Source organism: Macaca mulatta, chromosome 16, assembly GCF_049350105.2.
Source record: "Macaca mulatta isolate MMU2019108-1 chromosome 16, T2T-MMU8v2.0, whole genome shotgun sequence".
Classification (NCBI taxonomy): domain Eukaryota; kingdom Metazoa; phylum Chordata; class Mammalia; order Primates; family Cercopithecidae; genus Macaca; species Macaca mulatta.
Window position 1 is genome coordinate 73,616,179 of NC_133421.1, and position 12,485 is coordinate 73,628,663.

Here is a 12,485-nt window from a genome sequence, read left to right on the forward strand (position 1 = left end):
GGATCGTTTGTCATTTCTGTCTCACTATGAGTTGGTACATCTTAGAATAGTGCCGCCCACAGTGTGCGTACTCAGATGTAGGGAAGTGCTTATTAAAACTGTCAGAAAAGACAACTCTTCCATTATCCTGGTTTTATTCAGGAATAGGATGGGGGAAGGCTTAAGGGGCCCACATGTCCAGGTGTAGACTACATCGAGTGTCGCTCCAACACTGAACTTCCCCTTAACAGTTTAAAAAAAGGGTCGTGGGTCTGTCAACACAGTTCAGCAGTGCTTTCATGGGAGACCTTCCTTCAGGCAAGCAGGAGGACATCGTCCTCTCCGCCGAAGACCACCACGGGAGTTCTAGGCACCCCGCCTCACTGTTCTTCAGACAGCTGTGATGTGAGCAGGGGCTGGGCTGGTTATCAAGGGGGCCAGACTGAGCCATGCCACACCCTTCCTCCTAGTCCCCATGCTCTCCTGGTGAGCCTGGCAGCTCTGCTTACTTCCGTTTGTGTTTTTTCTTTTGTTCCTTACGTTGCTGTGCTCTTTGGTCCTTCTTCATCCTTGAGTCCACCACCTTGAAATGACCTCTGACTCCAGCTGGCCGGCGCACTTTGCGGCCCACACCTTTTTTGGCTACAACATAGGTGACATGGTGTTTCTCCTTGCCAAACCCAGCCTTCTTGTAGAGACTACAGGGGGAAGAGAACAGGTTAGAGGCTTGCTTTCTGCTGCACTTTTAGCCCTGTGTACCTTTGTGGTGTCCTCCCATTACCTTCTCAGCTGTGCCACTTTCTCTCGTTCTGAGATGTCCACTGTGTTCACCACGGCTTCTGCCTTCTTCCTGGTCTGCTCCAGCCTCTTCAGCATCTGCAGAAGGAACCTGTCAGGTGACCTCTTCCCCATCCCCGACCCCCCCCCCCAATCTCTGGAGGCCCCATCACTTACCCTCCTTTTCTTTCTAGCCTTAGCCTCAGCCACCTTCTTGATGGGACGGGCATTGATTTCCCGCCAGCGTTTCCGGTAATGCTCCACCTCCTTCTTACCAATAGGCAACTGTCGTATTCGGTGCTGCTTTTCCTCTTGCACAAACCACTCTGGAAGCTCCCCCTCATCCTCATTAAATGTGTACCTGAGTGGAAAGGAACATCTGTCCAATATCCAACATTCCAGGCTTTCTAAAGAAATTACCGGACGGGGCGCAGTGGCTCACGCCTGTAATCCCTGCACTTTGGGAGGCTGAGGCGGGCAGATCACCTGAGGTCAGGAGTTTGAGACCAGCCTGGCCAACATGGCGAAACCCTGTCTCTACTAAAAATACAAAAATTAGCTGGGCATGGTGGTGGGCGCCTGTAATCCCAACTACTCAGGAGGCTGAGGCAGGAGAATTACTTGAACCTGGAAGGCAGAGGCTGCAGTGAGTAAAGATTGCGCCGTTGCACTGCAGCCTGGGTGACAGAGCGAGACTCCATCTCAAAAAAAAGAAAAAACCCATTTACCCACCAGACCCTGGTCACTCTTGATGAGTTTCTGGCCCCTTTACCGGTTGAAGGAATTATCTATGAGATCTCTCTTGGCCTTTTTGGAAGAGGCAATAACAGCACCTAGAGCAAGGCCTTCAGGGTCCAGTATCCGATGTTTTGCTAGAGAGGGAAGGAGAAAGGTCAAAGCTCAACTCCCAATACTGACACGTCCAGTGGTTTTTTTCTCATTCCACTGTATACAGAGCTCTCACCTGGGTCCTCGATAGGCACTATCTCAAACCCGTTATCATCTGACTTAGGCCCACGACTTCGCTTCTTACCACGGAGGGGTTCCCGGCTGTGAAGAGGGGAGGACTCAGTGATTCCACCACTCTGTACTAAGATCGCACTTCCATGGAATTTGCAAAAATCCTGCCACGCAGGCTGTACCCCAGACCAGTTAAATCAGGATCGTCAGTACAGTATTTTTAACCCTTCCCATCTGCAGCCAAGATTGAGAACCCCCAATTTAGAGAAATGGTTCAAGCCACTGCTTCCTTTCCATCCCTTCTCTCAGCTGCAACCACTCACCTCTCTTCATCCTCACTGCTACTACTGCTATCACTGTCTGAGATGCCATCCTCTTCTTCCCCTTCAGGACCAGTGGCAGCTTCTGTCCCCGAAGAAGCCTCTGTTCCCTTAGGGGCTTCATCTCGACACAGGGGAGACATTATCTCAGTCTTCAAACAGGAAGGCAGTGTCTGTGGCAGCTGCTGTGGCTGCTGCTGCTGTCCCTTGCGCCGGCTCTCAAACAATAGCTGGGCCTGACTGATCTCGAGGGCCTCATCTGCATCATCCTCAATCCCAACAAAGCTGCCCTGTGATGGGAGAACATCAGCTGCCCTTCTCCCAGGGAAGACTCATCTGGCAGTCTTGCCCCCTGCCTCTCCTTACCTTTGAGAACCACAAGTTGGCTTGTTCTTCCTGCAGTATTGCCTTTTCCTCCAGTGGTACCAGCAGTGGATTCTCCTCCTCCTCCTCCTCTTTATCATCTTCTACTTCAGTAAATCGCACACTGTAGACCCAAAGGAAAGTAGGGGGCTCAGAGACCCAGAATGGCTGGTGCCCTTGCTCCCCTACTTAGGCTCTGGCAGTACCCACCCCAACGCTGCCTCAGAGTGGCAGCATTCCCTCTGGCGCGCACACGTGCCCCTTACCGCTTTTGGTCCCTTAGATCCTGATGTCCCCTGACTCCTGCCAGCTCCTCTGGATCCAGGTCACTATCTGCAGATGTGTCATCACCGTCGTCCTCAACATCTGACACATAGATGTCATCCCTCGGCAGATCGGACAGAAATGTGTCTGCTGCACTCATATCCCCTTGTGTTACTTCCTCTAATAGCTGAAGTGTAACAGAAACAAAGGTGAACTATTTAAAAGGAAACATACTGTTTTTTTTCTGTGTCTCTCACCTCAGTCTATGCTCAGCAACACTAGGAAGAACACTGGCAAATCCATTATCCTTTCACAGACGGGAAAGCTCAGATCCAGGGTAGTGAATGGCCTGTTTACAACATCCTGTTCTAGGCTATGTTACTGATCCATCCCACTGAGCTGTCTTGTCTCAGTGGTATCACAAATGGGTCTTATGGGAAGGTACCCTACAGCCCATATAGCACCAAATCTTAACATACTCTACAACACTAGTTTTCCTTTAAAAATTATCCTCAGATGGCATCTCAATCACCTCCTGAGAATACCATCTACGCAATCTGTCTCCACTGAATAAAAGGGGCCCAGCCAACATACATCCAACAGAACTGTCCCACTTAAACCAATTGTCAGAACCTTTTATTTTCCTCATGCAGAGATACTAGGCTGGGTATGATGGCTCACACCTGTAATCCCAGCACTGTGGGAGGCTGAGGCAGGAGGATTGCTTGATGCCAGGAGTTTGAGGCTGCAGTGAGTCATGATGGCACCACTGCACTCCAGCCTGGGTGACAAAACAAGATCTTGTCTCAAAGGAAAAACCCCAACTACTCTTTCTTGAGTGTTTATCACATATGAGGGATTACACCTATCTTTTTTTGTTCCTCACAAAAACTCTAGTAGGTAGGTTCTATTATTTTACAGACGAGGAAACTGAGGCAGCAAGGATAAGTGGGAGGCAGCAAGCATAAGTGGTAGTCAGCTCAGTCACTTCACACAGCTCCAGGTAGTAGAGCTGGGAAGGAAACCTGAGCCTGTGTCTGCTCTAGGGCCACCATGCTCTCCTGCCTCCTGTACAACAAAGATGACTTGATTATGACACTTCCACATATAAACCACAGAAGTTCATTTTGTTTGTGACCCTGATTTTGTCTGGAAAAACATCTTCTTCAGTATTGAGTGGAAGCAGCCTAATGTGAGTGCTCACTTGGTCTCAATGAACTGAAGAATGCTGCTCCCCTCTAAGGGAGACCCTCTCTTCCTCTGTGCTTGTAACTCAAGTAACCTGGCAGCATCCATTATAAGTTCTTTTCTGATGTTCTAGTTCTTCAAGAATAATGTATCACAGTCATCTATCTACCTAACTTCATCCTTTTAGGTTTATGTTTCTTTGTGACTTTAGACTCACCAAGGCACCCTGTGGTGAAGACAGCAACCACAGCCTATCATTCAGCAACTTAAAAAGACATGCAACACCCCCAACCTCCAAACACCCAAACAGATTCTTATGTCTCCTAAGCCTGCACCCCCAATGCCACCTCACCTGGTGACCCCGGATGGTGCGCAAGGAGAACATGCCAGTCTCCCCCTCGTCTGCAATGGAAATCCCAGGCAGATCCATCTTCAGCTCCACACGTTCCCGCTGCTTTCTCTGCTCACGCAGCAGCTTCTTTTTCTTCCTGAGGGGGTGGATTCAGGGAGTAAAACTGGCCCAGCTCCAAAGAGTTTCTATCCATGCCTTGCATTTTCTTCTCCCATCTTCACAGAGGATCCCTGCATTGGTGGACTCCAAGCTCCACCCCAGCTCCTCTCACCTCTTCAATTCCGCCACCTCCTGGGCCTTCATTTCTGCCAGGGTCTGGTTCAGTTGTTCCTCCTCCTCCTCCTCCTTAGAGGGCTGCTTTGTGATCCCAGCTGTTGAGTCCTCCTCATCACCTTCATCTTCCTCTCCAGAGCTGAGGCTGGCAAAACAGTCCCAGGAGTTGGGTTATTTTCCTGGGCTCTTTCCCTGGACACCCCGTCCACACCTGCCTGGCTGCGTTCCCTCCTCACCTGATGTCCAGTGCCTTTGCTTGTTCTTTCAGCTTCTTGGCCACATATCGCCGAAGTTTTGTTCTCCAGTTTAGTAGCAACCTGCCCCAGAGATACTATTACTGATCTTGCCATCTCCCGCTTTGTCCCTGCCCCCTTGTTTTAGGCTCACTATCCACCTTTTCAGGTTTCAGCTACATAAACCAAAAGGCTCAGGCCCCTACCCCAAACCTTTAGCACAGCAATATCCTCTTCCCAGAGATCTAACATCATGGCCTTTCCCGCCTCCAGGGCTCCTGGCCCCCATGCCCACCCCGCTGCATACCTGAGCTCCTTGCGCCCCAACACTCTGATGTCCTGACAGCACACCCGTATGTCTTCAGTGGTAGCTGGATGCTGTGCCAACTCTTCATCATCTACCATGATCTGTTTGGGAGGAGGGAAAGGTGTCGGGAGATTCTCAGGCCATGTTTCCGGGGCTACCTCATGTCCCTCAAGGCTGGAGACTCACTTCGCTGGCCTTAGACAGGAAGTCGACAGGGTTGGCAGCTCGGAGGAAGTCAGTGACTGAGGTACGGTGATAAAGAGTGAGGTCGCCCTCAGCATAGCCTTCAGCCTTAGGGAGAAAAAGAGAGAAGATTGGGCAGTCCCTTCTGGGTATCTGTAGGACCCACCAGGCCCAACCTCTCCAGAGTTCCAGGACCCAAGGGTGGCCCCATTCCCCAAAACACACCTTTGGCTTCTTCTTAGTCACCAATTCAGTAACAGTCTTAGCCTGAACTTCAACCTCCTTGAAGGCAAATTTGGGGTCGAAGAATTTACTGTCAACCTTGTCAGGGGCCAGGAATCCTAAAAATGACAAGATATATTAAAAAGTGTGCTTTGGGAGTTGGGAGGCTGGATCAAGAGAAAGGAAATGATGCCCACCTTGGCAGACTACAAAGATCTCTGCAGATTCGTGGCGAGAGGCTTGGGGCTTGGTGGCCTGGACATGGCGGAACAGCTGCTGAAAGATCCATAGCAAAGGCTGATAGTCACGAGAACGGAAAACCTTTGTGATGAAGCAGCCACCCCGGGCCAAAAAGTCACAAGCCAAACGCAGAGCCATCAGTGTCAAATGGGCTGTAGGATAGAGACAATTAGTTGAGGCACTGCAGCCCAGGAGGGCATGCACCCAACTCCACCATTGCCTGATCTCCAAACACCACACTCCCTGTACCTTGTGAGTAAGCATCATGGACCCAGCTAGCCCCCACATTGGGGGCCCCATCATTGAGCACAACATCAACCTTCCAGGTCTTCAGCTCCTTCCTCAGGGCCTAAAAAGAAAAGGAACTATGGAAACACAAACACAGGAATGGCCCTGGTTCAACCATTTGTCCATCCCGTTATTTGTTGAGTGCCCATTATGGGCCAAATGCTCTACCAGGCACAGGAGATAACAATAGTAAACAAAAACAGTATGTCTCTACCTTCATGGAGCTTACAGTCTGACAGTGAGTTCACAGGAAAAAACTTCACTAAAGATCTCTGCCCTTCTCCCAATTCCAAACACCTTTATCCCTGACTCTAAATAAAGGTTGGAGTGGGCACTACGAATACCATGGGTCTTGTACAAATGTCAGGCAAGAATGTGCTCAAAGCATGGTAAATAGAAAAAAATTGCCTTTAGAGGATTTCAGGGATGTGGATGTTTCCGTATAAAGGGGGAAGGAAGAGAAAGACTCCTATTACCTGCCTACAACGTTCTGTTGTGATGTCCTCCTGGAGAGTCACCACATTGGGGAGAGGCTTGATTGGAACCAGGTCCACTCCTGGAATAAATCAGGTCAGAGTATTCTAAAGGGTTGCCTCAAGCAGGGAGGAGAGAAATACAGGACAAAGTACTTTATACACCGACCCCTTAAAACATCAAGGAGAGCTGTCCGTTACTCACCCACAATAAGGCTGGATACAGGCATAAACTTGGCAGCTACCTGCAGCCTATAAAAGGAATAGGAATTTAAAAACCTACAGCCATCCTTGTCCCCCTCTTGGCAACTGACCTCTCATCCCTGGTGTTACGTGCACTGGCCAGAACATATCATAGGCACGTATTCCAAGCCCTTTCTCTGCAGTCAAGAAAGGAAACGGCCTCCAAGGGGACCGGGATTCGGGATTCCTCTCCCGCAATGAAACTGGAAACCATCGCAGCTCAGAACACAGAAAGCGGCCACCAGGAGCAACCTGTGGCAAGTGTTACGAACCATCCCCCTGGCGCAGCACACAGGTCCAGCAAGGCTCGGGCTTTCTGCAGGAACTGAAAGCGGCGATTGAGCTGGATCAGCTTGAAAGCAGATCGGGAACGGTAACCTGGACAAAACAACCAAGTGCGCAGAGGGCTTCACCATCACCAGCAGGATTTCTCCAGCCTCGCAACCCACTACCCCTTCTGCAGGAGAGGTACACAATGGTCAGAAAGAGCAGGCGAACCGGGCAGAGATCGCTCGCTCGCTCGCACGCAGACTGAGCGAATCTGGACTCACCCGTCTCCTTCGCCAAGTGATAAAACTTGTCCCGTCGGCTCTTGCCAACTTTGCCCTTCTTGCCCATGGTGGAATGGGGGAATATCGCTCAATCTGGGGAGAAAGTAGAAGTTGAGGACGTCTCTTTCCGGATCACCAGATTCCTCTTTCAGTTTCCCACTTCCCGCAGCAATTCCACTCCGCTCCCCTCTCCGCACACTCTACCTAGACCCACGGCCGCTTTCTCCACACTCGGAACCGCACATGTATGCAGCAAACGTACTTCCGCTTCCGCTTGCGTCCCTGGCTCGAGGTTTTCCGCCATTTTGAGTGTGGCCATAGATTGTTCTCGGTACTCTGTCCTCGGATTTTGTAAGTTGAAAGTTGAGACTAGGAAGGCATATTACAAGAACTACAAACATAGTTTCAATGAGGCAACATTGAGGAGTTCTGCTCCTTCCTCTTCCCCCTCCAAAGCCCCTGAACTCTCGTAGCCGCCCCTCCCATCATGGTCCCCTTAGTTAGTGTGGTCTGGCCGCGCACCCCGCCCATTGACCCGGAACTCTTCTCTGCCTGGTCTCAGGTCACAAGCCTCCGCTTCCGCGCCTGCGCGCAAAGGGGACTCGGATGCCGGCGGTCTCTGCTGAAGAGAGAAGATGGCGCTTGACGGGCCAGAGCAGGTATGGCGGCTGCAGTGGCGGCCCGGCAGGTTACGGGGCTGGGTGCGGAGCGAGCGTAATCTAAGTGGAGAGCGGGCCGGGGCAGGAGGGTTGGGTGGGTCGGAGGTGGCTGGAGTAGTCCAGGCTGGACGCTGCCTGCGACTGGATCTGCTGTGTCAGCGCCGCCCTCGGTGAGTCAGGGCAAGGCTGGGAGAGGAATACGCGGTAGAAGCGGAGTGAGTGAGGGGAGCGATGGGCGCGGGAACGGCCGGCCCACGGGTCGCAGGAGACGGGACGCCAGTCCTTCGGCTCCGTTCCGCTTGCTCCGTCGGCAGTAACGACACCTCGGGCTTGTAGAGCGCTTCACGCAGTGCAAAGCGCCCCCGTGTATATCATATCGCCTCTCGGTCCTCCTAAAAGTCGTACAAGGTAGGCGGCGTTCCCATTTTTTTATTTTAGTCGTGGGAAAATGGAGGGTTCCCAGGGAGGGAGGAATTAGAACCCAGATGCTGAGCCTCCGAAGTCCAAACTTTTTTTACTACGCAAAGCTACCTGGTGTCAAACCTTATTCAAAGTGCCCTGCAAGTGGCTTTATCCCCTCGGATGTTTAACCTGTCGTTTAAGACTCACTCTGTGTCTTCAGATGGAACTGGAGGAGGGGAAGGCAGGCAGCGGACTCCGCCAATATTATCTGTCCAAGATTGAAGAACTCCAGGTGAGGACGGACTTCAGAGAGAGCTAGGAAGCGGGATGATGGGGGATGGAAACGGACTTCCACAAATCCATCTAATTCCACTGGGAGTGCAGTGGAAGAAGCTGCTGCTTCTCCTTTCTTGTTTGTTTCTTAGCTAGTAGGGTGTGTGTATCAGAAGTAAGCAATCTCTTGTTTTCCTCCAGTCCCACCCCTTTGAGGGTCATAGTGTTCACAGTTTGTTAAACATTTTCAAGAGTCAAATCTTAACAGAAAAGGTACCTCTAGCCAAAGGTCAGCCCTTTTGGAAGAAGCCCGAATGAAAAGGATTCTTATGAAAGGGAAACAAGCTCAGGAGATGAAATTTATCACCAAGAGGTTGGGTGAGGGTGAAGTGAGAATGTGAGGAAAGGCATCATTGAGGCATCTGGATAATGCTAATTCCATAGAGACTGAATGAAAGAAATTGGGCAACCCAGAACGCTAGCCTAAAGCGCTAAACCATAGAAAAAGGACCGTTTATGTTGTTAATGAAATGTTTATGTTTACCAGTAAGGCTTCCAGCAGTAAGGTGTGACTCTCAGTAGTAGGTATGGCTTCCAGTAGTAAACATTACCAACAACATAAACAGTAGGCTGTTAGTGTTAACAGTGTTATGTTACAGTAGGCTGTTAGTAGTTTAACTTTGGACAAGTCCATGTATTTTCAATTTCGTCCTAATCCCCTGCGTTGTTCAAGTGTCATCTGTAATATAAATTGGATGGGGGAAAGCCACAAAGAACAATTCTGAATTCCAAGTGCATTTGCAGGTATTATGTTTAGTTAACCATTTTGGAATGCTTTTTCACGTGTTTTTATTCGTTCACTTCAGTAGTCCTGAAAAGGAGCAGGGCAGCTGATGCTATACCCATGTGCCATTTGGTAACAGATCTAGATTTTTTAAAATAGATTGCCTGAGCTTTACCTTGCTTTTGATTGACAGCAGCTGGGCTAGAACTCAGACTTCTCACCTAACACTCTTTCCACTAGGTGATGTTGCCTTCCTGTGAGAAATTTGGTGTTACATGAGCCAGCTGTAACTTTTCTCCATTAGATTCTGTTATTCCTGGACCAGAATTGGACAAGCAGCCTTCTTTGATGGCTGCCATAAGCTCCAGAGGGACTCTTGGAGGACAGGGCAGGGTCATTAGAATCATACTGGAGAATCTGAAACAACACACAGGTGCCCTGTGCCCTTCCCTCAGCTCATTCTGACCTGTGAGGTCTTGGCCAAGATCCTACCTCCTCCTGTCTCCTGCCCTTGAGTAATGGAATTTGTCTCTTGTCTGCCACAGCTGATTGTGAATGATAAGAGCCAAAACCTCCGGAGGCTGCAGGCACAGAGGAATGAACTAAATGCTAAAGGTGAGTGGGGAAAGATGGGAAGCCGCATGTGGGCAGTTTGTCTGAGGTCTGTCCTAACCTCCCTGCACAATGTCTTCACAGCAGTGCTTACTGTTTTCTCCCTGTCATCTAGTAGTTTCACATGCATCTCTTTTTCCCGAGCTCCATTGTAGCCTCCTTAAATACATGAATTTTTATCTTTGGTCTTCCTTTAATAACTTAAGAATGATGCTTAGCTCATGCATGTAGAATTGGGTCCTGGAAACTCCAAAGGAGTAGCTAGGTGACCACTGTGTCTGTTTGCCATCTAGTTCGCCTATTGCGGGAGGAGCTACAGCTGCTGCAGGAACAGGGCTCCTATGTGGGGGAAGTAGTCCGGGCCATGGATAAGAAGAAAGTGTTGGTCAAGGTAAAAGCAGCATGACCCCAGGGACCAACCAGCTCAGTCTGCACTGGATTCCCACCCCTTTGTGTGTAGCCTTGGGAGACAGGGTTCTGTGTTCTGTCAAGGTATTGTGGGATTCTCGAAGGTCTTCCTGGGTAGGGTTAGTGATTTGGTGGCTGTCAAGGAAGATCATGAGCTCTTCTTTCTTTAGGTACATCCTGAAGGCAAATTTGTTGTAGACGTGGACAAAAACATTGACATCAATGACGTGAGTGTAGCAGGTGAGGTGGTGGTGGGGTCAGCTCTTATTTCTTATTGTACCACTTCTGAAACTCACCCCCTTCACCCAGGTGACACCCAATTGCCGGGTGGCTCTAAGGAATGACAGCTACACTCTGCACAAGATCCTGCCCAACAAGGTAGACCCATTAGTGTCACTGATGATGGTAGAGAAAGTACCAGATTCGACTTATGAGATGATTGGTGGACTGGACAAACAGATCAAGGAGATCAAAGAAGTGATCGAGCTGCCTGTTAAGCATCCTGAGCTCTTCGAAGCACTGGGCATTGCTCAGCCCAAGGTGAGGAGCAGGGCTTCTCCAGGAGGGCCAAGCTGTACTTTACTACTCCTGCCCCAGCCAGCCCTACTGCAGGGGTCGGGGAGGCACCAGGATAGGCTGCATCCTTCTTGGGCTGGCCCTCCCCCTGAAGAGTGGCGGGGGAAGTGTTTTAGGGCAGTGAGGTGGGTTTTGGATATAAGCTCCAGAACAGCTCCTTGATGTTCTTTTTTTTTTTTTTTTTGGTATCCCTAACATTTAGCAAGGGATCCAGCACTCAGCACTCGGTAAATGTTCACTGAATGAGATCAGGGGTATAGCTTTCTGTCCTGAGTGCTGCTGTTCCCCTGTAGGGAGTGCTGCTGTATGGACCTCCAGGCACTGGGAAGACGCTGTTGGCCCGGGCTGTGGCTCATCATACGGACTGTACCTTTATTCGTGTCTCTGGCTCTGAATTGGTACAGAAATTCATAGGGGAAGGTAACCATGGCCAGTAACGTGAGAAGCAAGAGGTAGGGGGTTAGGGAGCTAATAAGCTCCCTAACACCAGCTCGGCCTCCACACAGGGGCAAGAATGGTGAGGGAGTTGTTTGTCATGGCACGAGAACATGCTCCATCTATCATCTTCATGGACGAAATCGACTCCATCGGCTCCTCGCGGCTGGAGGGGGGTTCTGGGGGGGACAGTGAAGTGCAGCGCACAATGCTGGAGTTGCTCAACCAGCTGGATGGCTTTGAGGCCACCAAGAACATCAAGGTAAGGTGGTAGCAGCCTTGGGATGGGCCCAGGGAAGGCCTGGGTGCCACGCAGGTTGAGGAAGAGCTTAGCTGATCCTCACCCGCTTTCTCTGCTCAGGTTATCATGGCTACTAATAGGATTGATATCCTGGACTCGGCGCTGCTTCGCCCAGGGCGTATTGACAGAAAAATTGAATTCCCACCCCCCAACGAGGAGGTTTGTGATGGGCACTGTGCAAAGTGGCTCTGGCAGTGGGGGTAGGGGTGGGGTGTGGGGCTCAGGCCTTTCCTTGCCATCTCCAGGCCCGGCTGGACATTTTGAAGATTCATTCTCGGAAGATGAACCTGACCCGCGGGATCAACCTGAGAAAAATTGCTGAGCTCATGCCAGGAGCATCAGGGGCTGAAGTGAAGGTAATTGGAGTACCCACCAAAAACAGGGCAGAGGCAGGAAGCTCTAGGCTCAAGGGCCACAGATGAGGGGCACAGCAGTGGGGCCTCAACTTCCTTTTCCTGTTCAGGGCGTGTGCACGGAAGCCGGCATGTATGCCCTTCGAGAACGGCGAGTCCATGTCACTCAGGAGGACTTTGAGATGGCAGTAGCCAAGGTATAGGCCTCCATCTTTGTGCCTTTGCTGATGGTGGCTCTGGGGCAGTGGGCTAGGGCATGCTTGCGTTCGTAACTTAACATTCATTTTCTCCCCCACCCCTAGGTCATGCAGAAGGACAGTGAGAAAAACATGTCCATCAAGAAATTATGGAAGTGAGTGGACAGCCTTTGTGTGGATCCCTCCAATAAAGCTCTGTGGGCCAAGTCCTCTAGGACTCCAGTCTGTTAATGAGGGCTGTGCTGTTCAAGGATCAGGTCCAGACACCA

General features: G+C 50.5%; 2 protein-coding genes across 9 annotated transcripts; one reads left to right on the forward strand and one right to left on the reverse strand.

Moving 5' to 3' along the window:
• Nucleotides 1-117: 117 nt before the first annotated feature.
• On the reverse strand, nt 118-7,467 carry FTSJ3 (FtsJ RNA 2'-O-methyltransferase 3). 3 transcript variants are annotated; one of them, NM_001266131.1, is given in 21 exon segments: nt 131-677; nt 761-855; nt 934-1,117; nt 1,529-1,628; nt 1,721-1,806; nt 2,040-2,326; nt 2,403-2,523; nt 2,666-2,850; nt 4,204-4,339; nt 4,475-4,621; nt 4,713-4,793; nt 5,017-5,117; nt 5,203-5,307; nt 5,425-5,540; nt 5,619-5,813; nt 5,911-6,010; nt 6,426-6,505; nt 6,628-6,674; nt 6,938-7,043; nt 7,217-7,309; nt 7,421-7,443. In NM_001266131.1, coding segments are annotated over 20 exon segments (2,532 nt in total). In that variant the 5' UTR covers nt 7,284-7,309; nt 7,421-7,443; the 3' UTR covers nt 131-484.
• A 350-nt stretch (nt 7,468-7,817) lies between these two features.
• Nucleotides 7,818-12,425, forward strand: PSMC5 (proteasome 26S subunit, ATPase 5). 6 transcript variants are annotated; one of them, XM_028835752.2, is made up of 13 exons: nt 7,821-7,875; nt 8,035-8,283; nt 8,498-8,569; nt 9,880-9,949; nt 10,240-10,337; nt 10,525-10,581; nt 10,664-10,894; nt 11,224-11,350; nt 11,437-11,627; nt 11,727-11,825; nt 11,912-12,022; nt 12,130-12,216; nt 12,322-12,425. In XM_028835752.2, the coding sequence occupies exons 3-13, from the start codon at nt 8,498-8,500 to the stop codon at nt 12,373-12,375; spliced, it is 1,197 nt and encodes a 398-aa protein (XP_028691585.1). In that variant the 5' UTR covers nt 7,821-7,875; nt 8,035-8,283; the 3' UTR covers nt 12,376-12,425. The 6 variants fall into 6 exon arrangements, with proteins under 6 accessions (NP_001248230.1, XP_028691585.1, XP_028691583.1 ...); XM_028835750.2 differs by having other exon boundaries at nt 8,190-8,283; XM_028835751.2 differs by having other exon boundaries at nt 8,212-8,283.
• Nucleotides 12,426-12,485: the final 60 nt, after the last annotated feature.

What these genes read in the sequence shown, in the direction of transcription:
- FTSJ3 (XM_077969606.1), bottom strand. Translation starts at nt 5,799, where the DNA reads ATGGCTCTGCGTTTGGCTTGTGACTTTTTGGCCCGGGGTGGCTGCTTC. An exon ending in TGACTAAGAAGAAGCCAAAG is followed by an intron (nt 5,308 to 5,424) that starts GTGTGTTTTGGG and finishes TTTCTCCCTAAG; the next exon opens with GCTGAAGGCTATGCTGAGGG. An exon ending in GAGGTGGCGGAATTGAAGAG is followed by an intron (nt 4,340 to 4,474) that starts GTGAGAGGAGCT and finishes CCACCCCCTCAG; the next exon opens with GAAGAAAAAGAAGCTGCTGC.
- PSMC5 (XM_028835749.2), top strand. Translation starts at nt 7,823, where the DNA reads ATGCCGGCGGTCTCTGCTGAAGAGAGAAGATGGCGCTTGACGGGCCAG. An exon ending in AGAAGAAAGTGTTGGTCAAG is followed by an intron (nt 10,338 to 10,524) that starts GTAAAAGCAGCA and finishes TTCTTTCTTTAG; the next exon opens with GTACATCCTGAAGGCAAATT. An exon ending in TCCCACCCCCCAACGAGGAG is followed by an intron (nt 11,826 to 11,911) that starts GTTTGTGATGGG and finishes TGCCATCTCCAG; the next exon opens with GCCCGGCTGGACATTTTGAA.